Below are 25,832 nucleotides of genomic sequence, written 5' to 3'. Positions count from 1 at the left end.
CTGCCTGCCTTTTTTCCCTCCCATATGTGGCTTTTATCGAGGCTGCGAAGCCATCAGAGAATGGTGACATCAGGTCATTAACTGTCCTTTCCAGAAGGGGATAAAAAGCACAGGCCAAAAGAGGTCTCGTTTTTAAAAGTTGATTTTTTTTCCATTTATTCTTTTCTTCTTTTTCCAAAAGGACTCCGCCATCACTGCAACACCCTTTTGGAGAACCACACATGGTTCCAAAAGAAATCAAACAAAAGGGAAAATTTTAAACTGGAAACCAAAGCAGGTGGGCTTTTCACAAGTGCCCTTGCTGCCCACACCCAAATTCAGACTTGCTTCGAAATGGAGATTTTTTTTTTCTCTTTTCTTTCCCCACCTTCAGGGGGAACGTACCCTTCCTCAAGGGGAGGGTTATAAGAGCAGAAGTGGATGCCAGACGCCCACCAGAAACGCACGCACACACACACACACACACACACACACACACACTTGGGCGTCGCCCCGCAAACAAAACTACTTTCAGCCACCGTGGACTTCGGAGTTTTTTCCCCATCTGTCTCCTCTGGGGAGAGGTGAGAATTTTTTTTTAACACGTGAATACAAATATTTATAAGTTTATTTATATCTCCGTTTTACAAGATGTACATTCATACCATATGGTTTGACAAAATACACTTTGTAACTAGAACTAAACTTGAGGGCATTGCGTGTCGGGGGCCTGCGAGCACGGCCCAAAAAACCTTCGGCGTGTTTTTCTTCCCCACAATAGCAGAGGGTTGTGTGATTTCTTTTCATTTTGAGCGATCCCTGAAAAGGTCTGTAGGTCCAGACACACCTTGTATGCATAACCCAAACACAGGCGCTGTATCCTAAATCATCCTCACTGCTTATAAAGTCGGGGGAGAAAGGGGGTGAAGAAAGCAACAGGATTAAAACATATAAAAATAAAGGCAAGGCAACGTCAAAGTTACACTCAACATAATTAAAATAGCACATATTTATGAACTTGCAACCAAAGGGAAAAAAATAAATAACACATCCACATACAACCAGTATCAGGAAGCAGAGAACCTTGCCACTCTTGGATGGGAGCTCTACGTACGTACAACGGGGCTGGCTTTGTGAAACCATTGCCTTTCAATAAATAGCGCGTTTAATAGCTTTGAAACTTGATATTATTCTACATTCCTCAACTGATTTCTCGTTAAATATCAAATTTCAATAAAACATTTATAAATTGCATCGTGTTCACGTGTATTGAAACATCCGCATATTCCTAAGCTAATTTTTAATAAATTAGGCACCAGTTTTTTTTTTTTTTTCTTTTTAAATGTCGAGCGTGTCCACGGAAAAGCCCTCTGCCATCCCAACCTCCCAAACTTGGGGGGGAAAAAGGAGCAAAGTGCCTCAAATATGTTTGTCATTGAAGTCAGCTTATTGGCTATCCTGGGACTCAGTGACAACGCCGGGTAGGAGTGAGCTGGGGGGGGGGCCTTGTGCTTGGGGAAACGTTAAAAGGTTTAAGTGCAACCCACCGGCGGGGGCAGAGGGCTAGGGTAGCAAACAGCGCGGAGAGGGGTGGTCACGAGCTCAGACACGGCCGCTTCCTGCTTCAATGTCCAGATGCCCCCACACTGCACAGACCTCGTGGCCAAGGACACAAGTGCCTGCAGGCAGAGGGGGCAGCTGGGGTACCCAGCTCGGACGGGAGCACGATGGGCGGGGGTGGTCCCTACACCCCAGGGGCATGTGAGGCTCTGAGGACCGGCTTCCCAGGTGGGGGACACCAAACCACCCTGGATGACCAACTTAGCAAGGCTGGAAACACATGAGCGTGGTTCATTTTGTCTGCAGCTACATTATACAGGGACCCCAGCCGGCCCACACTCTGCCTCCGTCACCGTGAAGAAAGCCACCCTATCAAAACCGACCGAAAAATGACACCCCTGTTCCCTCTGGAAGGCGCCTCCTTCTAGGTCTTAGCGGTGCTAAGCCGCAGAGCTTCTGTAAGTACGCGAGAGTCAGATGCTTCATCACTGAAACTACATCCGACGCTGACCCCATCAATGCAATACCTTCCCCTGCGAGATGAACTTGCAAGCGTCCCAGGCTGATGATAGAAGGCAGAAAAGGGTGAATTTGTAAAGAAAGAGATAGAACAGCGACAGCCAAGCTGAGGAAGAACACAGTTTTTGCTAACCCGGGTGGCTCCTACCCTAAACGTCCTCTCTGGCCAAGGTCTCAGCAAAGGAAACCAACCGGTTCCGTGGCCGAGCCCATCTTGGAGAACACAGTCCCACGTCGAGTGGGCAAGACACAGCCTGCAGCTCTGCCAGCTCTCACGTGGGTTTCACAACCGAAAACCCCGCATCCAGTGGCCCTCCGACGAGACCCGTCCAGTTTGCTTTCCAGGTGATACTCCTCTCTTGGTCTGCACCCTCGAAAACGTGCTATTTGGAAGTGCCGTGAACGACTCTGAAAAGGGGTCTTGTTTTACGCAGAAAGCACCAAAAACAGCCAAAATACGCCCACCCCATAAATTTAATGCCTTATGGCCGCTGGGAAAAAGTGAAATCCAGATGCCCTCCCTGGGAGACCAGGACCCACACAAAGCATCCTCTCCAACCCACACCCTCCCGATGGCCGGAAAGAGAGAAAGCGGATACAGATCTGGGCTGGGAAGAACTGACCACACCTCGGGCTGACAGCTCGCTTCTGTCCTGGAATTTCTGGGAGAAAGAGGAGGCCGAGAGATGCCCTCCACCCTGGACACCCTGCAGCGCGTCCCCTGGACTTTGTTCCAGGGGCAGAAGCCACGCCAGCTACCCTGACGGCACTGAGCCCCACACGGCTCAGAGTCTGTCCTGTTCTGGGGGCTCGTCCACCTGGCTCACCTTCCGTATCCAGCCAAACAGAAACAGGGACAAGGTGACCGCCATCCAGCAGGCCTTTGGGGCTACCAGCCTCCCAGCCCTGGCCGACATCGGGCAGCTCTACTTTAAAACTTCAGCTTCTCCCAGGAGCAGATCTCATGCCTTTCGGCTCACGTGGAGAGAGTCTTCTCTTGGGGAGGGGTTGGTGACACAGGGCTATGTTTAGACAAAATGGAAAGCAAACCTTAAAAAAAAAAAAATAGGGATGTATACGTCTCACCTCCAATGTTTGCCCAGCGTTGAATTTCAGGATGAAAGCGGCTCATTTGAAGTGGATCTGAAATGCATTTTTTTAAAATTTAAAGCAAAGTTTCAGCTTATATAGGGGACCTTTTAAAATTCACAGCTGTTTAGAAGCAGAACTGCACATATGAGGCAAATTCCATAATGCCATTCATGCCGGGGGTGGGGGGGGAGGAGGTGGAGTCGCAAATAAATTTAAAATACTGACTGTGTTTTCCTCGTCTCTCTCTCCATCATTTCAGAGCTTTGCAAAAATTTCAAAATTAGAAAAAAAAATGTTGAAGGGGCCTTTTGATTCAAAGAGTTTCAGATGATACAAATGAATCTACATTTCAGGTCAGTGCAAAGGTAGAACGTATTCCCTTACACGGAAGGAAAATATTTGTTTTCTTCTTAGAGATATGTACCCCAATCAGGGGTAAGGGAAAATAGTCAGCAATACCGAATCTGGAGAAAAGCTGTTTTGGAAATAGAGTGAACCGTTGGACTTTGGAGAACTAGACGGCCACTTCCATCTGGGCAGGCCTGGGTTCACTAAGGCAAAAAAAAACACAAAAAAACAAAACACCCCACAAAACCCCAGAGATGCTCATTTTCGAGGTAGACAAGCCCAGCAAGGGTGCACTGCCCCCCAAAGCTCACACAGCACATGCAAAGCACATTGCCTTAAACTCAGGTGCACGATTTGGGACCCTGAACGCTTTGGTTATATCAGGTCAAGAGACTTTCCCCATTCTGTGCCAGCTGTTCAGACAAGTCGCTATTTGGTGTTTACATGATGGGGGAGGAGAGGGGACCAGTGCACAGAAAAAAAAAAAAAAAAAAAAAAGGATGAAAGAAAAGCTAGAACTGGCTACCCTCAGAAAACAGTATCTTAAAACTCACTGCCTGGAAGGGGCACCCCAGGCTCTTCTTTTCCCGGAAACAACTCAGCCCCTGCCCTCCCAGCCTGGCACCCCTGCCCCCATCCTGCTCCGTCCCAAGCCACACACTTCACTTCCGTGAATCCAAAGCACTCCCCACCCCGGTCATTTTGGCACTGGCCCCGCAGCATGCAGGGGGAGGTAATGCCCTTCGAAGTCCGAAGCTGACGGGTCAAGAGTGCACAGCTAATTTGTTTTTTTAAAATCTATAATATTTACAATATTGCACTTTACTGCACTTAATTGCATGTCACTAGCGTGGATGCTGCATCAGTATTATACCTTCAAACCACGTGCCCCTGTGTCCCCAGTGCAAGTCCTTTGCATCTGAATTCTGGGAAACAGCCAAAAACGTCAATTCGGGAATCAAAGACGGGAAAAGTTATAAAGTTGCCTGTCCTATGGCACGAGGAATCCTGAATCTGGTGCTCTGGGGCCAAACGTGTGCGTGAAGATGGTGAGTCAGCAAGGTCACACCGTGAAACACTGAGGTCCCCACGACCACCACCACCTCGGCGAGGTCTTCAATTGCGTTTCGTTATTGCTACCTTTCAGGCGAAGGGGAGGGGGGCGGGCGCGCAAGCAGAGCACGGGGCCCCTGGCTCGGATGCAGAAGTCCGTATTGAAATCCACGCGGGTCCTGCAGCTCCTCGGATGAGATTAAGTTCACGGCAGTGAATACAACTGTCGGCATCCAAGCACTGGCATCTTCAGCGGAGACCAGCCCCAGATCCTTCTGTGTGACAGACTCTTAAGATCTTGGAAAGGCGTGTAGGAGGCCGCATGCACAGGGCGGGAACGCCGGCAGCGGAGAAGGACGCAGCGCCGCGGGGCTCCACGTGGCCCCGGGGTCCCAGGACGCACAGCCGGCGTGGTCGAGGGCTGACTTGGGTGGTCTGACGGTCACCTCCCCTCTCTTCCGCACAGTCTCTGCGAGGCTTTGGCGGGGTCTTGCCGTCCTGGGACGCCCCCTCCCGAGGCCTGCCAGGGGGCCCCGGGGTTGCCGCAGGCGGGGAAGGCGCTGCGCCCTCGCTCCGGGGCGTCCGCGCGGCCGTCGGGGGGCGCGGAGGGGTCGAGTGCAGGACGCGGCGCGGACGGGGTGGCGGGACCGGGGCAGGCGCGGGGGGGCCGGGCGGTGGGTCAGAGCCCCAAGGCCTCGGCGTGCTTGCGCGCCTTCAGCCGCAGGTCGGCGATGCTGGAGTTTTTGCTGCTGCTCTTGGCGGCGGCGGCCACGACGGCGGCGGCCGAGGCCGACTCGGCCAGGGATGCGATGGGCAGCCCGAAGGGCGGCGGCGGGAACATCAGGTAGGGCGCGTGCGCCGCCAGGTGCGGGTGCAGGTGCGGGTGGGCATGCGCCACGCCTTCCAGCTGCAGCTGTGCCTGGACCTGCGAAGGCAGAACCGCCCGGTGAGGACGCGACTTCTAGGGGGGCTTTCCCGCCCCGAGGACACACCCCCCCCGGCCCCGAGGACGTCTCCTCTCCCGGGGAGCCATCGCCCCTTCCCCCGCCCCAGGGACCACCACCCACTGTCCTCGGGACACCCGGTGCCACGACCGGGTCACTGGCCGCTTTGGACAGAACCAGAGCCGGGGAGTCGGCACAGATCCCCGATGCTGCAGCATCCGAGCGTCTACAGCTGGTACCTCCCCCTCTCCAGACCCCCGGCTGATTCTTCGACGCATCCCCGACTCAGGGTCCGGCCTTCGGCTCAGGCTTCCCCCACCACCCCCCTTCCCAGGGACCCGGAGTCCAGCCAAATCTGCAGGCTCCGACCGCCTACTTTCAGCAGGACCTAATGGCTGACCCCACGTCGTCGGGGCAGCTGTGTCTGTGATGCAGAGGGGCCAGCCTGCCCCGGGGAAGGGGTGCTGAGGGGTGGACGATGGGCCCAGCCGCGGAGGTGCGGGTCCAAGCGAACAGGGCGCGGACCTCTGCCCCGCGCACGGCAGCCCTGGACGCCCTCCCAGCCTTGGGCGCCGTGACTTTGAGGGCGCGCGGCCAACAGCCCACCCTCACCCCATGTCCATGGTGTCACACGTAGCTGACCCTCCGGGCCGGGCCAGGCCCACCGGACCTCGTGCCCCTCAGCAAACCCGGGTCCAGCTACAAACCCAGGCCTGCCCGTAGGAGCAAAAGTGCTGCATGTGGAGGCCACGCCTTCGCTCTGACCAGGGCACAGCCAACCCACCAGCGCGGGCACTCCTACCCCCCACGCTGGGGTCCCCAGCCCAGCTCTGCAGGCGAGTGGGCGTTGCGCTCTAGCCCCGCGGGCCGGGCGCCTCCTGCCACGCAGCTCCCTCCACCCACCCGACGCTGGTCCAGAGCAGGGGCGAGGACTCTGGGGCACCTGATCTCCGAGGCGGTCTTCCGACCCCCTGGCCGCCCGCTCCTCCGCGCAGCGCACCCAGCGCCCTGGACCCTCCCTGCTCTGCGAGGAGCTGGGCGGGTTGCCCCCACTGTGAGGTGCGAGGGGGAGGGGAGGGGGCGTCGAGGCCCAGGTCCAGGAGGGGCACTGACTCCCCCAGCGAGGCCCTAGGCAAGCTGAAGCCGGGGGCTGGGTGTAGACACGGGTCCTCCTGCCCAAGTGGCAGCAAACCCCGCCCTCCCACAGGCGGCGAGCGAGTGGGTGGTTCCCGGGTGGGTGGGGATTTTTCCCCTCCGACTTCTTGTAAAACTGTGTTTGGGTTTCTCTCCTAGTCCTCCCAAAGGTAACCCTTGGAGATTCTCAGCGTGGTGTTAATACGTGCCAATGGGTTTATAAATGTCCTCCTTGTGAAAGCGGCCTCTTTTCTTCGGCGGGGGCGGGAGGAGCCGGGGCGGCGACGGCCCCCTCTCCGTTCTGTTCGGAAGAAAAACAAAAAACAAAAAACGAGCTACCTGTTGGAAAGGCATCCTCAGGGCGCCCATGTTCACGTAAGGTGCCACCCTGCAGGCGTCCAGGTGACTGGCGGTACCCAGGATAACGCCTGCGAGGAAACACAGGAGGCGTGAACCCCGCGCGCTGCTCCCAGCGCCTGGCGGGTCTCCCCACCGCCCCTGCCTCCACGCCCGGCCCCTCGCACCCACCTTTATGCATTTGGTTCTCTTGCTTGCGGCACTTGGCTCTCCGGTTCTGGAACCAAACCTGGGAATGAACAGACAGACGTGCACCCCCTGAGCCGGCCAGGCTTTGGCGAGCGTCAGCGAGGCCTTCTTTCCTGACACGCCGGACAGCACGCACGGCGCTTGGGGTTTCCGTCCCCAGAAGGCTGCCTGCCGCCCCTCCGGCCTTCATCCCCGCCCCCTCCCACCCCAGCCCCGCGCAACTGGCTACCTGGAGGTGGGAACAGTCCTCACCTAAGTAAGAGCAGAGTGTCAGCATCCAAACATTGACAGTGAGGAAGTGGGTCGGATGGCGCGGAGAACTTTCCATCGTTCTGTGTGGACATTCCCCCCTCCACCCTGCCACGCACTGGTCCAACCTGACCTTCCACCCCGACGTTCCACCTTAGCCCCCCACACACCCACCAGGAATGGGGGGGGGCCGCACAGGTGGATACACATTTCCAAATCCAGCCCCCTCCCCAATCATGCTCAGACACCCTGAGTCCAGAAACTTCCATGACCTCCATGCCCCCCTTGGAAGCCTGGGGGATCCCAGTTAATATTACAGAGTCATGAACGTCCTTGATCCCTAAAAACCAGATGCACCCCAAAAACGCAGGCTCTGCACTGCAGGCACTTGGCCTCCCTAAGGACATCTAATTCCTGCGGCGCCCTATCGAGAGATGAGGCAGGGAGGGAAAGGTGTTGGCACCCTGCCCAGCCCGGCTAGCTTCGCAGGCCTGGCATCCCCGAAATGCCCCCTCCAGCGCTCCCCATTCTCATCCTCCCCGCTCCTCCAAACAGCCCTGGTCCTGGCCCTTGGTCTGTCGCTCATGGAATCTGGAGTCCCCTCCCTCTGTGTCCTTAGGCACTTGATTTTTCCTACCTGGCTTTCTCCAAAACATTCCCTTCACACTCACTCACCCTGCTGCCATGATGGCAGTCACTGACCGTGCAGGATAATTAGCACAAAGAAAGCCTTCCCCTCGGCCACGCTACACTATGCCTGGGTAGCTCGGGGACCCTGCGCTGTTCCAAGCCCAGGGCCTGGGGCCACTCCCTACTCCCACCCTGCCCGGAAACCTCAGCTCCCGCAGAGGCTGCAAGCACCCGGGAGCCTAGGAAAAGCTGAACTTTTCCATCCCAGCCTCTTCAGGGGCAGTTTTCTATCCAAGGCTGAGCCATGGGCCCGCCTGTTGGAATTGGCTTCCCACAACGTTGGAAACCTCACCCCGCCAGGCTCTAGGGAACCTGGCAAACTTTGGTGTTGTTCCCCCGAAAAGTATTTCCAAAACAAAAAGTGTCCCTTGCATGCTGAGATTTCACAAATCTTCACTCCATTTCCAAAGCCTGCACTCACTTTCCTTCTCCCACATCCCGCCGCGACTCTCCCCCCCCCCACCCCATCCAGCTGGGACGGGACTCCTTTCCCTTTCGGACCCTTCCTGGGTGCCTCTTTCTCCTTGGGGTCCAGTACCCGTTCTCAGGGGAGCAGAGCCAGACGTGCAAATTCTGCTCCCCCTGGAAGGGTGTTTTTCAAAAACAGAATCCTATTTAAATCTAGAAAGCAAGCTCACTTTCCCTTCAGCGGGGGAAAGAAAAAAAAAAAAAAGATTATGGAGAATAAAAGTGATGAATTAGCTGCTGCGTTTGGCGATCATAAATCAGTCTTGGGGTGATTCACGATCAATTCCAATTAGTCCTGAATATGCTAAGTAAAGCACAGTACAGTGGTTTAGACAGTTATTTCTTCATTAAGGACCAGTCACTGATTTCTCTCACAAATGCTGTAATCTGATTTCCTTTTGATTTCCATTACAGACAGTGAATAATGACATTTAATTTAGCTCTGCACCATAAACCCAAAGATATTTGTTGTAATTAAATTACCGCCGCTCCTCACCATGGTCTCATAACTTTCGATTATAACCCTGACAGCTGGGTGATATGAGCTTCCAGTACAACACTAAAAATAAAAGGTTAATAAGGACCAGCTTCCAAAGGATCCTCAATTTATTTACAGCAAATTTCCACTCTAAATTGAAACTCTATCCTCTAACAACACAGGACAGGCTGTACCGAAAAGGATTACCAAACAGGTCACAGACAGGATTAAAATATAGTGCATTTTCATCTCTTCCTTTTGGTGTCTCCCAGCATCCCCCCACTTCTGCACAGCCGGGTACGTGTCTTAACTAATTGGTTTTTATGAGCACTATCTGCCTTCTCTTTATTATACGATTCTTCTCCCTGTGGCCAATAGGAAATTATTTCTTTTTTCTCTTCCCATGTTTATTTTTATTATTATTTACAATCGTTAAAGTTTAATTCACCTCTGGATCGATAGGCTTTCGTTTTCTAGTACCACCCTCCCCGCTTTATTTTAGGGCTTGTCTCAAGATCTGCAGCCAACCAAGAACCAATTTTCTGCCAACTCGGTCTCTCCTGCTAAGGCGCTATTCAGTAATAGACTACTGAAAGAAATAGTGTGGAATTAAATTACAAGTAATTTATTTTTATAGAAACAGTACATCAAGGCCTGGGAGATATTACAGATCTGAGGCAGAAAGGCTGTGAAATGACATAAAAGTTGATGTCCCCTTCAGCAAAAGTTTAATCTTTTCATTAATTTATATGGTGCAGGCCCATCCATCTTTCCAGAGAAAGGTGGCCAGTCTCCCCCGCCCTCCCCCACCCCTGCCGAGGCCACAGACGCCCGGACAGATTCGTCTGGGGAGAAGGTCCCCAGAGCTACTCCGCCCGTGGTCCCAGCGATGCGGAATGGCCCTGGGAACCCCTGCGGCCGCACGGAATTCTGGACAGACTCGGGGACTGTTGCATTTCACCTTAAGCAGCCCTTTTCACCTCACCGACGGGGAAAGATGGAAGGCATGAGGGTGCAAACACCCCCCCCCCCTTTTTTTTGGTACAAATTAAAGATTTTTGTAAAACACTCTCTATAAACGCTTTCTGTGTTTTCGTTTCTTCAATACAATCCGGGTGAAGTTGTGTTTGAAATGCTGACCCTATACCAATAAGAAACCCGTTCTTTCAAAGCCCCGGCTTTAACATGGTTCCCTCCCTCCATTGGCAGTATTAATTCCATTTATGTAAATAACCGGTCCCCAGAGCCCAGGGACCCTGACCCCTTTTCCTTCTCTCCCCGGCGCTGCTGTCCTGCCCAGAACCGTCAAAACCGACGGAAAGCCCAGCAGAACATGCAGGCCCGACCTCCCGGTGGTGGGGACGGGGGGCGGGGAGGGGGCGAGTCTGCGGTACCCGGAGGCGGCGATCTGGAAGCGAATCTTCGCTCCCCACCCCCCAGTAAATAAATGAATGCATTTAACGCAAACGTTTACAAAGCCGGAGCAAAGCGAACCAGGAGCGCCTCCCCCGCCCCCCCGCGCGCACGTGCGGCGAACACCCACGGGCCCCGCCGACGGCGGCTCGCCAGATGGGGCAGCACGACCGCATGCGTCCGGTCCCCGCCCCCGCGCCCCCCTGCCCCGCGCCCGGGCTAATCCGGCACCGCGCGGGCCGGAGTCGCAATCCTCAAGACGCCCACGCGCCTCCTCTTCCCATCTCTGTTCCTTGCAGCGGGGGGAGGGGGCTGCAGAGGAGCGGGTAAGACTTTGGCGACGGCGGGGTTGGGGGGGGGACTGGGGGGGGAGGAGAGGCGAACCGGTGGGAAGAAGAGAACAACATTCCCGATGAGCTCGAGGCGCAGGGCGAGCCAACCAGGCCGGGCGCAGGAGCCCTGACCCGCGAGGCCCCGGGGCGCCTCCGAAAGCCCGGCTCCAGCAACCCCCCCACCCACCCAGGGTCCCCGCGCTCCCGGAAGGGCCCGGCGGCCTGGCCGAAGGGGGCGCGTTCCGGGCCCGCGCTCTCACCTGCACGCGCGCCTCCGAGAGCCCCAGGCGCTGGCTGAGCTCCTCCCGCATGAAGGCGTCGGGGTAGTGAGTCTCGTCGAAGAGCCGCTCCAGCTCGTTGAGCTGCTCCAGCGTGAAGTTGGTGCGGCTGCGCCGCTGCTTCAGCTTCGTCTGTCCGTCCTCGTCCTCCGACTTCACGTCCTCGCGCTTCTCCTTGCAATCGTAAATGCCTGCGGGCGGGCCGAGGGCACAGCGCTGAGCCCCCCCATCCCCGGCGTCCCCGCGTCCCCGGCTGCCACGAGCCCCTCCGCCGGCCCCCGCCTCCCCCGGCCCGGCCCGCGCATCCTGCGCGCCAGGGACAGGGCCCCGCGCGGGGACGCTTGGCCGCGACGTGGTGAAAGCCTGTGTGTGCTCGCGGTGGAGGGGCCTCGGTGGCAAACGCGCCCTGACGCAAAGCGGCGTCAAGTCGATAAACTGCAGGGCAAGACGCGCTCTTTTGTAATAACTCGAGCCCCGGCGCCGCGGTGTTTCTTGGCCTAATCTCTGAATAGTTTCCTCAATTATCCACTTCGCCTCTGTTGACATATTGACATAGCCTAACCTTCTCTCTCTCTCTCTTTTTTTTTTTTTGAAGGGGAATGGAGTGTTAAATATTATTAAGTCAAAGAAGCTTAGGCAGAATCGCCCAAGTGTCGGGTCCCTGGCGGGGCGCCCGCAAAGAGCGCAGGGAGAGCCCGGGCCAGGCTGGGGTCCAGGCCCCCCGAGAGCCGCCGCTCCCGCCTGCAGCGCAGCAGGACCGGGGCCGTGCCAGCCGCCAGCCGGGCCAGAGCCTCCCTCAGGACGCCGTGGAGGCGGGCGCTCGCCCGAGCTCACCTCCTTCTGACCAAGAAAGCGCAGCCGTATCTTAAGGCCCGCACCCCGAGGCGCTTGGGTTGCACCCGTAAAGCACGGTCCCTTGACTTCCGGTTTTGTCCCTCTGTCTCTTGGACACACATTCTCACTCCCCATCAGGACGCCAAGAGTGACACTTTGTTAGGTCCAAACATTATGAGAGCAGCTATATTTGCTGGGGGAGCGGGCAGGGTATCAGGCAGACAGCTCAGGATTTAGGAGATTCTAACCCAGACACCTCTCCTTACCACCGCTAGGAAATGCAGCCCCTCACCAAGCTCAGGGATTTAAAATAAAAGTTGGCCCCCGGTTGCACAGTTGGTGGAAGCTGCATTTCAGCACCCCTTGCGTTTTCTTGTGCTTTTTCTCCGATCATAGGGCCTGCTGGGTGCAGGCAAAGAGGACCCCCATGCCCTCGTTAGATGTCCCCTCTGTGTCAAGGAGAAGAGGACGGCTTTCAGGACGCTCTAGCCAAGGAGTCTGGGGTTCCACCCGTTCTGAGAAGCCTCTTAGCAGTAAGCCCAGAAACTTGCGAAGGGCGAAGACCCACATCCTCTGCGGGGCCAGGGAAAGATCCGGGCACCCAGTTCTCACCCCCCACCCCCACCGGGGTCTCTGAGCTGGACACCAGAGCCCAAGTCCTGAGTCTGCCTAAAAGCCTCTCCTCAAGGCTTCTGACCACTGGACACTCAATCCCACCTCGGATCTTAAAGCCTCTCCCACCTCCTGAAAGGGATGCATTTCCAAGAACACCATATTTCTCCCCAATGGGAAATCCTTTCCCGGAGGCGGCCCCAACTCTGCTTCCTCCTTCAGGTCTCTTAAGTCTGAACCCCAGATGAGGAGCTGGCCTTCAGAGTCCTCCAGAACCCACGGCAGGCTGTGCAGAATCCACAGGCTGCGTGCCCGGCTCAGCGGGATCCGCTGCTCCGGCGCCCAAGACCTCTGGGTTTCTCCGTTTTGCTCCCGTCCTGCAAATTCGGCCTGGGGCTCAGCCCTGCCAGGGGTCTGCACGCCCAGGCAAAAGGGAGAAGGTGCAGCTGGGGTTTTCCTCACCCCTTCCTGCTGCCTGTACTTCTAGCCTTGTCTTATTTTCCTCTCTCCTTCGAAAAAGGCCTCGATTGTACTCTGCTCTCCTTCCACGGGCCTTTTTGCAGGGTCCCCCTGCCTTGGCTGTCCAGGCTGAGAGGAGACAGACAGAAGAGGACACTCAGCCTCTAAGGCGGATGGGGGAAGCCGTCAGGAGCCCGGGAGGTCAGCCGCCTGCCGGGTGCTGTAAATTAAATGTCGGCCCTGACAAGTGCACAGACAGCCGTGTCTCTATCAGAGCAAACTCTCTTTGTAGGAATCATAAAGCCAGGTGCGTGAGGCCTCGCCAAGGGGTGAGCCCGGAGATATGGCAGGCCAGGTTCAGGCTGCCTGGGCTCTCAGAAGCCAGGGGCTTATTCCTAAGCCTCTGCCAGCTTCCTGCTTCCACAAGGCCAAGGTCTCCGAAAGCTGTCTGGGTCATCCACTGGGCTTCAAGGTCAGCACACCTGGACTCTGCCACCAAAGTGCAAGGGCCACAAGAGCAGGAGGCGTGGGGTCCCCACTCTCTGGTCGTGACCCGTCTCAACACGGACAGAGAATGAAACAGGACCCGGGAGCCACGTGGCAAGCTTCTGTATTTCCCCGCTTTGTAGTGAGAAATAGACCTCCATATACTTCCAAACGCTGCCCCCTGAGAAATCGAGCCAATTTTATTTCTCTGATTTATAGCTGCTGGTTGCCCTGTTTGTACAGAGATTCCCCCGGGTTGGGACCACCGCTGTCCAGCTGGGAGAACCCTTGTAAACATGTTTTTTCCCACCCCCCGCGTTCAACAACAGCGCAAAACGCCGTGCAGATTTCGGGGGGGGGGGGGAAGCAGCCGGAAGGAGGCCCAGGATGCAGCCGGCCTGCAGCAGGGCCAGCTGCGCCCTGACAGCCTGGGGTAGGGCGGCCGTGTGCGCGCGGCCACGAGCCTCCCCGGGCCCTTCTGCCCCTTGTAGACCCTGACCACCTGCGGGCACGCGGCTGGTTTTAATCTACAGGCCCGCGTCAGCCAAGATCCAGCCCCAAGGTTCAAGGGGAAAGTTTTCCCTGAGAGAAAACCACGCGGAGAGGCGCAGGAGGGCGGAGAGGCGACGGAGCGCGTTGCCTCCCCGACTGCCGGCCAGCGCAGCCCTCAACGCGGCCCATTTCGAGCTCGGGAAGCCGGCAGGCGATGGGCACTTGGAGAGACGTGTGTGGATCTCTCTGCGGGCGTGGAGGCGGACGTAAGACAGACCGGCCGGCAGACAGGCAAGCAGCCAGCAGCCCTCCAGCCGACCTGGGTTTACAAGCCCATACACCCGGATTCCCCCGCAACGCGAGAAAGTTCCCGCTGCGGAACCCAGTGCCAACGCCCAGGGAAGCGATGCTCCGGCAGCGCGCGGCCCCAGCCTCTGCCCACCCTCGGCGCCTCTGCCTCTCTCCTTCCCTGCTTCCTCGCTTCTCCAGCCGAATCTTCCCCTCCCCCGTTTGGTTTCTTTCTTACGAAAAAGGCTGGCGATAGATTGCCGGGGCCTTTGCGTCCGAGCCGTGCCTGCACATTCAGCGTTTGGGATCGAACGGAGAGCGAACGGCGGCCCCCGGGGCCTGTGCGCGCGCGGAGCGAGGGGCAGGCGGCCAGGCTCGGTGGCGAGGAGACGCCGTCCCCGGGAGGGGCCCGGGGCCGGCGTCCGGAGAGCTTACCTTCGGCAGCCCTCCCCGAACCGAACTCTTTCAGTTTGTCCTTGTCGTGGTCCGCGTGGTCCTTAAAGAGATGCACCGGACAGTGGCCGCTGCCCTCCGTTATGTCCTGGAGGTTGGATTCCGAGACCCCCAGCTCCCGGGAGCGCGCCAGTCCGCTCTCCAAAACTTCCCTGTAAGTGATCGAGTCCTTCTTGCCTCCGCCGCCGCCGCCGCCGCCGCTGCTCTCTTTGCTCTTCTGGTCAAAAGATTTGGATACAAAAGCCGTGAGCTCTTCCATGGTGGCCGGGGGCTGCGGGGGTCCGCGGGGCTCGGCGGGGCTGGCTGGGAGCCGGGCTGTGGTCCGCACGCCTCCCGCGCGGAGACGACTGTCCGTGCGAGGGTAGATCTCTCCTGCTGTTATTTATGCCTTTCAATTTGAGATCTCACTATTTATACACGGCTACCTCCGCCCAACCCCCAACGCTCCCTGTCTGCAGCAATTACAGCTGCCGGCTCGGCGGCGGGCGCACGCAGAGACGCTATCTCTCCCCCACTTCCAGTCCGGCAATTGGCTTTCTTTGCATTTCATCACTGTTTGGCGTCTGTGCACCTTGGTGTGGAGAGGTAAAGATCAAGTTTTTGAAGGCAGAGAGAGAGAGAGCGCGCGGGCGCAGGCGCCAGCTCCCCGAACAGGTATCCGCATTCTCTCCGCGGCTGGCGGAAACGAGCCTCGAGGAGGAGTTTAGGGCTCGTGACGACGCCCTTGCCTGCCGGCCCCGGGAGGAGCGCAGCCTCGCGCCCCGAATGGTGTCGTCGCAGGACGTGTCCGGGCGTGGTCGTGCGGGGACTCCGGCGAGGGGAGCCGGGCGGCGGGGACGCGCCATCACAGACGGGAATGAGTCCCAAGTTGGAGATGCGGTGGGACTGCGGGCTGGACCCGCCGGCGAGGCCCGCGGAGCGAGCGGGAGGCGCGGGTGCGCGCGGCGTGCTGGGGGGGAGCAGCTCTAGGACCCCGAAAGTGAGAGGAAGGGTCCAGGTCTAGCCGAACGTGGGCGCCCGCGCCTCGGCGGCGTTGTTGCAAAGCCGCTCGCAGACCTCGGAGGGGCCGGGGACACGGACGCTGCGGGCCACGAGCGTCCGGAGTGCGCTGGTCCAGACGCGGAGAAGCCGGAGGGTCTCTGGGAGAACTGGTTCGTACACAGCGGTCCGTGGGGCGCGCGTCAGATCCCGCCCGGCCGGACCGACGCAGCCTTCCTTAGAGCCGTGCTGTCAGCCCGGTGTCTGGGAGATTTACTGGGGGGGGGGGGGGGATATATGTATTTTTGGTTGTGCCACAGTGCTCCTGAGCAGATCCTGACTCCCTCGGAACTTTATAATGTGCCTAAAAGGAGCCACTTTTTCTCACCTGCAATACGAAATTCATTCGGCAATCCTGGCAGCTGAAGAAGTCCTCTTATCTGCAAAATGCCGTCTGCAAATAAAGTGACTTTTCTGTTCTCCCCTCTTTTTTTCTGCAATCTCCCCCTCGTCTGTCTCCCCTTCCACCTGCTGCCCCCGCCCCGCTGGAGTTGGGACAAGGCTTCTGGCGAGGGGTACGGGGGTGGAGGGGAGGGTTAGGGGTTTTGGAGGAGTTGGTTTTGCATTTTCTGAAGTCAGTTCCTCTTCCGAAGCGCCGGTTACTCAGAACCCAGGATCGGGGCCGCGCTCGGCGGTTCCCAGTGTTCGGTCCAGCGTCCGGAGCCGGACAGTAGTTTCCTTCAGCGGGAAGGAAAGTGAACGATTTCTCCCGAATCCCCGGGGCCAGGGTCGGGTTCACACGGGGGTGCCTTGATCCAGGGGGAGGGGATGTGAAGCCAGAGAGGCGGGGAAAGAGGGGGGACGGGAGTGGAAACAGACCAGCTCTTCCTTCTCCCCGGCCTTTCTCCCTCCCTCCCTCTCCTTCCTTCCTTCCTTCCTTCTCTCCTTCCCTTGCTCCCTCCATCTCTCTCCCGGTGTTTTCTCCTCTCCTCGCCGCCCTCCATCCATCCTCCGGGAGCGCTGCGCCCGTGCTTCTCCGCGCGGCCCCGGCTGTTCTGCCCCGCATACAGCGGACGGAGCTGGGGGATTTGGGGGCCGCTGCCTCCCCCGGACTTCAAAAGCGAAAGGCGAAGAAGCGCTCGCAACTTGACAAACAGGTCTTTGTCACCGCGGCCCTCTAATCAAAGCGAAGGCGCGCAGATATCACACAGAATTACAAATAGCCCCTCATGCATTATGCATGCAGCCGCCTTGCGGGTCTGCGGGGGAAACGCCGAGGGCTGCTCCCGGAGCCGGGTAGCGCAGGGCGCGCGGGGCGCGGGGCGCGGGGCGCGGGGCGGCCCAGCCCAGGAGCTCGTAGTTCTTGCCAGGGCCCCGCACGCCATCTTTCACTCCTTGGGACGCATCTTCCAGCCCTACCCAGTCTAGGGACCCCCCCCCTCGCCCCCGTGCCCAGAAGTGAACGTTTTCTTTGCAAGAAACAGTAGATCCACAGGAGGGGAGGGGGGAGAGAAGGGGGCATTAGCAACACATCTGGGGGGAGAGGGCTCTGGGCCCGAGCAGCTTTCTGGGGTCCGCAGAGTTAGGGTAACTTTTCCTCTCCTCACCTCCTGCCATCTTGCCACTCCTCCAGCTTCAGGTGAAGAGGCCAAGTCCCCAGGGACCTAGTGGTGAACCCCCGACCTGCAGCCTGCCCACCCCTCCCTGGCCCTCCCCTACAATCTCAGCGACCCAGCCTTCCCTGGGTGGGGGTCACATAGGGCCTGGCCCTTACATGGCCTGAGGTTCCTTCGCAGGGAACAGGGGTGAGAGGCCCCAGGCCCCCAAGCAGGGCTACCCGCCTTGGACCTCAGACCTTGGACCCTATCCAGGAGAGAACATTGCTGGGACCAGGGTCTGGCGGCCTCCAGGGATCTCCCCAAGGGACACCAACTGGGGACTCTGGATGTTTGAAACCCTCAAGGCTGAGAGAGAATTAAAGCCACCCCCATCCACAGCAGCCCCAACTTTGATTCCCAGTGCAGACGAATGGTTTCGAAACAACTCATCCTAAGAAGAATGAGGCCGTGCCTTTTCTAAGAGTTGTTGGTTAGGAAGGAATCCCCTTTTCACAAAATCACACTTTCTCTCGATGAGCAAAGTGATGGCCTCTTTCTCTAACTTTTGGGGACGGTGGAGCGGCTATCCCCTGAACACCCCCCACTCCCGGCCCCCTGGCCAGGGGCCCACAAGGCTCCTTAACCTCCTCTCCTTTAAACCAGAGGCAGCAACGCCCAACATCAGCCGTTATTCTTCATATTTTAGCCTGGGCGAGGACATTTTCAACCACATATTTTTGCTAATTCAAGCCGGTGCCCAAGGCCACAGGGTGGGTACAGTTTATGAAATGTTACATTTACATTTCCGCTGGGGTGAAGGCAGGCGAGGGGCAGGGGAACGCAGAGCTCAGACTCTCCCAGGCATAAGGGGCTCTTGTTTTGAGTTTCTGTAGCTGCTTCCCCCAGAGACGATCCCTCATCCCAAGATGAGGAGGACAACATTTTAAAATCTCAACTTGTCTTGGGAGAACGTAGATGCTTTAACATCTCAAATGCATTCTGCCAACTCTGAAAGAGGCAGCGGCTTCATGAAAGTTTGTGGACAGAAACAAAAGCATAGCTCCTTCCTTTAAAGCAAAACAAAACAAAACAAAACAAAAAGAAGTCCTGGATTGGGCTGGGGAGCAAAAAAGGGGGATCTGGTCTCTGGAAGAACATGGAAGTTCCAACGTGGATTTCACCAGAAGCTCTGCACACACCGTGGAGCTCGCCTGGGTCATTGATCCACGGCGGCGGCTGGACATCACCTCGCACCCCGCTGCCCAGAAACCGGAGCGGACACGAGCCGCCTGAGTCCTGCATGCCTGACTCGCTCCTACCCGCGCCCGCACCATCAGGTCTATGATCCACCTGGGGAGAGACACGTAGACAAAATGCAATTAAACGAAATAGAAATGCCAGGCCACCCTGCGCTCGGGAGGAAGGAAGGGTCTCTGTCGAGGCGAAGGAGGCTGGAGGCTCTTCTAACACAACTGGCGGTTCCTGCAGATTGGAGGTGCCCTGGTGTCTGGGTTGGCCCGCGTGCCCATGGACCTGGCAGCTGCCAGCCAGATCCCCGTTTGATGGCGTGGGGGAAATGAGTGAGTACCCCACCAGGAGGATGGTTCACAGCCAGCCCGCCGGCGGAGGGGGGTGGTCCACCCCAGGAGGCCAGAGCTGCCCCTGCGCCCTCCTCTTCGGCAAGCTGCTCCTGGGAACGTGGGTCCTCTCGTTCCAGATCTGCTTTCCTGAACTCTGACCACCTTCACCCAGGCCGAGGCCAGACTGGCCGCGTCCAGAGCTGGACATTCTGCACCCCTCACTCGCCTGAGTTTACCCCAACTAGAGTCTCTCTGGCCAGCCCTGCAGGCTCACAGCTTCCTGTCTGGTCCCAGGCTGAGCCTGAAAGCTCAGACATGCTGGTCCCCAGTGGCAGAAAGGGCTAGAACCGGCCACCCGTGGTGTGTCCTGCTGGCTTGGGACCATTAGAGCAGGCAGGGCTAGGAGCTGGGGGGTGGGGTGGGCGTGGCGATGGGGTTTTCTGCCCTTCCTGTGCCTTCCCACCTGCAGACAAGAGCCAGGAGATTTCTCAGCAGTGGTATCCACTCCGGGACCTCCGTCTGGAAGGCACACTAGTTAAACTTGGATGTCCAGGCACTGCCGTCCAGCCCGGAGCCCTCAGGAAACCTGAGAGAAAAAGAGGCTGTGGACACAGCCGACCGCCTCCCGCTCCCACAACTACGGTCCCAAGCAGCATAGTGGGGGACCGACTCCGGGGCAAACTTCAGACAGCATGAGGAAATGGACACTGGTGTTGTTCGATTTTATAAAATAATCTGTATGTATGTATGTGAATTAGGTAAATTTTAATGAACTACAGCTGCTGCTAATGGCCTCCCTTTCCTGGTATTTACAAGGCCAAGGGACAGGAGGTAATGAACATTCTAATGTTTAATATTTGGTTTATTTAATGCTTAAAAGGTAGGGCTCTGAGTTTTCACATTTAGCCCAGTAAAACGAAGCTGCTCTGATCCAAGGCGATTTACGTTAAATCAAATCTCATGCCCTGAACTTCTGAAGATCAGAGAAGCTTTTGCAGCCGTCTGGCGTGTCCAGCCCTTCTGGGAGGTTGGGGGTCACCGCCCCACTCCGTTTTCCCCACTGCCCACCCCCAGGGTCCTCCTCGCTTCCCGTGAAACAGAGGAAGAAGTTCCAAGGAATGCCCCTTCCATCTGGCCCACTTTCCCAGCACCTAATTCCAGAGACTATGTCTGTTAATAATAATAACGGAGGGAGTGTTGATGGTTCTGGCGCAAGAGCGAGCCTTTGTAAGGGCAACCAACCCCTCCCTACACATTAAGTATTTATGAGTATCGATCGGAGGGGCAGGATTTTACAGAGGTCTTAACACTTTTCTTGGACGGGCTCCTTTCTCCCCCTCCCCCTTTGAAATTTAGAAACCTGCTTTTGTATTCCCTCCTACGCCGTTTATTGATTTACGCAAACATCAGTGCTTCCAGTGTGAGGCTATTAGACTTTCATCACGCTGGGGCTCTGTGAATCCAGCTCTTGAATGGATAGGATTGATCCTGTCGACAAATTCGACATCTATACGATTAATAAAGGGCGAGCTGGGGCGGGATAGGTTCTGTCTCCTCTTTGCAGGGTGGGCCTCCTCTGTGCTGCAAGGACCCACCCCCAAGATGTCGGTTTTTGGTTTTTTGTTTCTTTTCATTTAGCCTCACTTTTGCTACAAATCCCAGCTCGGGGCCCGGGTCGGGAGGGTGTTCTAAAATAACCTCAATGCAAAAATGCAATTTTAACAATACATTTCGTAGTAGGAAGTGCTGTTTGCTTTCTGTGGAATTTCTCTCTCTTTTCCTTGCATGTACTTTGCAACATATGGTGGACATTAAAACTCTTTCCTTTCAGATTTAATCACAGGGCCGTTACTTTACGTTTTATTGAAGAAAAACATTATTTTTTCGGGGAGCAAAGCAGTTTACCACAGAGGACCTCTAAAGAGGGCCGTTTTTGTTTTGTTCTGTTTTGTGGAGACCACCGCTAAACAAACAATGGGCGGCTCTCCTTCGCGATGAATACATTACGCGCTCGCAGGGAGCCGTTTCTGCGGTAATTAATGTTCCGACGAGCAAGCTCAGGGGTGGATTTTGGGTTTCGTTCTCGGTTCTGGCACCGGGCCTCAGCACAAGGACACGGAAAGAGCCAGTTCTATCTCCTTCCTGCCAGCGCCCCCTCACCCCGGATTGGCTTCTCCCCGTTACGCACGGGTCGCCGAGAGCTTTGGAAACAGCTCGCTCCAAAACTGGCTCAGAACCTGGGGCTTTCTCTCTCCATTTTCAAAATGCAGACAAAAGGAAGGAACACGTCCCACGCCCACAGCCTGCGAGACGAGACTCTGCTTCGGAAGACCTGGGCCCCCCGGCCGGAAGCTGGAAGAAAGCGTCCTGCACCCACCGGGCGTCGCTGGGACCGTGGGTCCCAGCCCCCCGGGGCGCAAGCGGCGCGCACAGGGCGCTGTCCCCGCGGGCCGTGCTGGACCGGTGCCCGTGCGCTGCCTTCCTTCCCGGCTCAGGCTCCGGCCAGCGTCCCCAGGCGCCCGGGAACGTGACGCAACAATCTGTACCGTCAGGGCCGGCTGAAAAGGCCGCGCAGGGCTCCAGGGCCTCGCGACCACCTGCCCAGAGTTTGCAAGGGGTTCAACAAACTGCGATCTCCCCCCACCCCCAAGGAAAGCTAACGGTTACGCTGGTGGGACCGAAACTCGGGCAGCCTCGGGGGTCTCCACGCGCCATCGACTTCCAGATACCACGTCTTTAGAAAAATAATGCAGGGAAGGAACTTTCTCCCTCTAGCAGGCAGGCATTAATTAAGTGGCCAATCTGTGCAGAAGACACGCCCCCTCCTCCCCATCTTCTGCGTCCTGAGGCTGCCTTGGAACCAAACATCCCCTGGGGAAGCAGGCCGGCGTTCTGTGCCAGCGGCCCATTCCGGAAAGACAACTCGTAGGGCCGGGAGCACCTGGGCGCTGGAGTTCCCCCCAAGACGGCTTGGGCTCAACAGTATTTATCATGCAAGGCCCCGCACCCCTGGGGTCCCCAAGCCTCCCTCACACCCCAGAATTGGAGCCAACCGGGGTCACCCAGCTTGCTCCGCCCCCAGTTCGATGTCAGACAGCTGGACTGGCTCTCCAGGTTGTGGGTCACCCCCGCAAGCGTCGCCCATCCCAGACGGGTGACTCCTATCACTCGTCAGGGCCTTGTTGAGGAGGGGACTTGTGCTGCTTCTCTCCAGGGCCCCCCTCATGCTACCCCACTAATGAGTCTGCACTGACCTCCCAGGGTTGCCTCTGGGAGGCCAGGGGCGTGCCCTTGCCCTGCACCGACTGGGGACCTGCCAGCCATCGCGGGGGAAGGCGGCGGGAGAGCAGGGAGGGGGCAAAGGCAGGAGTGGGAGGGTCAGAGATCTGGGGGGCTTGCGGGTCCGGGCGCGGCTCGGCTAATTGGGGAGCAGAGGCGCAGGCCGGGGCCAGAAGGCGGGGAAGGGGCCCCGGGACGAGCAGGGAGAGAGGCTACCCGTGGCGCTGCCGGCCTTTCCACTGCAGCTCAGGCTCCTGGCCTGAGGCGAAGCTCGGGGCTAGAGGGCTGAGCTCGACCCGCTGGACCCCAGCCAGGAGCCCACCTCGGCGCTCGGCACCAACCCGCCCCCCCCCCCCGCCCGACTCCTCCCCTCCAGCGCTGTCCGCGCGCACGGGGGAGGGGGGCCGAGGTGGGGGGAAGGCAGCCGGAGCCCGCCGGGGAGGGGCCACGGGGCGGAGGCGGGAAGGCGGGGGTCGCTATCCTGGCCGGGATCAGGACAGACACCCGACTGGCCCCTTGGGCGGAAAAAGCCGCGTTGCAGGCCTGGGCACCAGCCAACCAGCTGGGGAGCCTGGAGGCTGGGTGGAGGGGCTGCTGTATCCCTAACTGGCCCCCCACCGGGCTCCTCCCAGCCAGGAAGGCATAGGGTGGTGTGTGGAGAGCTGGGTTTTCCCTCTCTTGAAGGCAAGGGCCTGCCCTGGGTTCGTTCATTCACTCACTCATTCATGTATTCATTCCTGTATCCCCCTCTGTGCCCGGTCTCTGGTTCCAAAGGCAGACTCCTGCACCACTGACACGGCCCTGGAGCTGACCTGTGCCCCCCGGGTCTGTGCTCCCTTTAGCCCTCACGCTGACGGTGGGAGAGAAGGAGATTTCAGAGGGGCTGGAGGAATCTGGGCCGGGAAAAGCCCCCCCACCTGCCCCAATTCTGAAATGCTCTGTACTTCCCAAGAGGTCTGGGCCCTGTGTGAGGACCGGAAAGGCAGCTTTCAGGTTTGGGAATGAAGAGGGACTCCCCAGGGCAGAGCAGAAGTGGGGGTGGTTTGGGGCACGTGTGCAGACCCGTGGGTCCCCGTGGCGTCAGGGCACAACCGGGCTGGATGGGATCCTCCGCGGTTCCTCCTGTCAGCATCAACACCTGGATTCTGTCTTCCTGACAGAGAGGGGTCGTCGTTTGTGCACACAGGTCCGAAGAGGAGGGGGAGATAGAGCACCCCCAAGGCTAGAAGAACAGCTGGTGAAAGACAGGAGAGGGTCCAGAGGCCAGGGCTGTCCCCTCCCTCTGGGGGAGTTCCAGGGATGCCCACATGGACTCACGGCTAGCTCTTCTTGCAGCAGGCAACATGGGGGTCTGGATGGAGAATCCGTTATTTCGACAATACTTCCTCTTCCACCTGCTCATTGCTACTCTGTTCAAATTGGCACCCATAAGACACCTTGCTCTCCAACCGGGCTCATGTGGGTTGAAATCATCAGATCCCCCCCAGGCTGGGGAAGAAACCCATCTGGAGAGGGGAGAAGGCAGCTTCCAACTGGCCCCTACCCTCAGGTGGCCTCAGGGCTGTCCACTGGACCAAGCCTTCAATGAAACAACGCTTTTTAATGGTTTCTTTGAGTTGTCAACTGGTACTTTTTGAGCACAGTGGTGGCAGAGCTGAGGGCCCGCAAAGATATCCACACCCTCACCTCTGGAACCTGTGACTATGTTTCCTTATGTGGCAGAAAGAGTTTGCAGGTGTGATTAAGGTTACCAGCCTCCGCATTGGGAGATGGTCCTGGAGTATCCATCCAGGCGGGCTCTGTCTAATCAGAAAAAGCAGAAAATTGCTCCGGCTGGGGTCAGAGAGATGAAGCAGAAGGAGACAGAGAGGTTCCAAGCATGTTGCTGGAAGGGCCTCATGGAAAGTGGGACAAAGAATGTGGGTGGCCCCTATGAGCAAAACCAGCCCTGGCCGATAACCAGCCAGGAAGAGACGTCAGTCCTACAACCCCAAGGAACTAAACATGGCCAACAGCCTGAACGAGCTTGGAAGTAAACACTTCCCCAGAGCCCCTGATAAGCGCCCATCCTGGTGGACACCTTGATTTTGGCCTTGGGATGCCCTGAGAAGAGGGCACAGCTCAGCCACCCACATCGTCCCTGGACTTCAGACCCAAGACAGTTAATAAATGAGTGCTGTTTCAAGGCATTGAGTTTGTGATTATCCGTTACAGCAGGAATAGGAAACTCACACATACACTCATACAAGCACAGGACATGTGCCAGATGCCAGGGACACAGAGGTCCACTAGGAACCTTCCCTATTCTCATGGAGCTCACAGTTTGTTGGGGGACACAGAAAATAAACAGATACATGAATTTAGAAATTGGATGTAATTTCAGGTGCAGAGAATCAGAGAGTGATAGGCTTGGGGAGACGTTTAGAAAGGGGGTTGGGGAAGGTGACTTTTGGAGCAGAATGTAGAAGGTGAGAGGGAGCAGGTGATGATACCATGTGGGAAGAGGGCTTTCCAAGCAGATAACGCGAGGACAAAGATAGGACATACATCTGTCGTGTTGAGAAATAGCAGGAGAGATGAGCAGAATGGTCAAGGGAGAGAGTCCCAGGGGGCGGGCTGACAAAGGTCTTGTAAGGCGAGTGTTTTGGACTCAACTGAGTTGCCTGTTGTGGACTTGTTTAGTTTGTGACGCCCACTGGACCTCTGAGATGTTGAGTAGTCTGGTGGCCTGGTGAGTCTGAGCTTGGGAAGAGCACAGCTAGAGATACTGGGTGCAAGTGGAGGAGGAAACCAGTGGACTGGGTGAAGTCACCTGAGGCACAGATGTGCGTAGAGGAGAGGAGAGGTCCATTACCTGACCCTGAGTCTCTCTAACCACAGGTTGGGAAGAGGGTCAGGATGTAGCAAAGCAAAGGAAACCAAGAGGGGGTAGCCTTTGAGGTAGGAGAGAAACAGAGAGGAACGTTCTGGAAGAAACTGTGTCGGGAAGGAGCAACGTTCCAGAGCAACGTTAAAAGGATCACAAGGGAACACTATCAACAAGTTTGAGCTAATGAACTCAATCACTAACGTGAAATACATTCCTTGAAAGATGTAAATTACCAAAGCTAACACAAGAAAAAATAGAAAACATGAATAGTCCTGTATACCCATCACAAAGACATCAGGGTTGTAATTAATAGTGCGGCCACCAAGAAATCTCCAGGACCAGACTGACTTGTGAATTCTACCACACGTGGGAAAATAAAATCACCTTCACAAACTCTTTCAGTGATAATGCAGGCGGGAAAATTCCTAACTCATCTTTGAGGCTTGAATCACTCTGAATCCAAAACCAGACAAAGGTGTTACAAGAAAACAGAATTACAGACCAATATCAGCCATAAACACATAGAAATCCTTAACAAAATATTAGCAAATCAAATTCAAAAGTATATACACTAAAGGGATAACACACCATGACCAAAAGTGGTTTATCCCAGAAATGCAAGGTTGGATTGATATTTGAAAGTCAACCAATGTAATCCACATGTTAATAGAAAAAAAAAAAAAGGAGGGAAAATATATGAATATCTAAGTAGACGTGGGAAAATGGATCCAATCCTTCTTACATGCCCAGAATTTATTCTGCAAGCTTTAGAGAAGTTTGTAGAGGCATGTGGGAGAAACTGGTTTTAGCCACACATTTTT

General features: G+C 56.8%; 1 protein-coding gene across 2 annotated transcripts; it reads right to left on the bottom strand.

Annotated features, from left to right (window-relative positions):
- Window positions 1-5,230: 5,230 nt before the first annotated feature.
- Window positions 5,231-14,966, bottom strand: SHOX (SHOX homeobox). 2 transcript variants are annotated; one of them, XM_057538693.1, is made up of 5 exons: window positions 14,690-14,966; window positions 11,066-11,274; window positions 7,158-7,215; window positions 6,966-7,057; window positions 5,231-5,509 (listed from the first exon to the last, which is right to left on the bottom strand). In XM_057538693.1, exons 1-5 carry the CDS (start codon window positions 14,964-14,966, stop codon window positions 5,231-5,233), a joined length of 915 nt encoding a protein of 304 aa, XP_057394676.1. The 2 variants fall into 2 exon arrangements, with proteins under 2 accessions (XP_057394676.1, XP_007173917.2); XM_007173855.2 differs by having other exon boundaries at window positions 5,231-5,476; window positions 6,969-7,057.
- Between the last annotated feature and the right edge of the window lie 10,866 nt (window positions 14,967-25,832).

Source organism: Balaenoptera acutorostrata, chromosome X (genome assembly GCF_949987535.1).
Source record: "Balaenoptera acutorostrata chromosome X, mBalAcu1.1, whole genome shotgun sequence".
NCBI classification, from domain to species: Eukaryota; Metazoa; Chordata; class Mammalia; order Artiodactyla; family Balaenopteridae; genus Balaenoptera; species Balaenoptera acutorostrata.
This window is presented reverse-complemented; position numbering and strand designations above follow the sequence as displayed.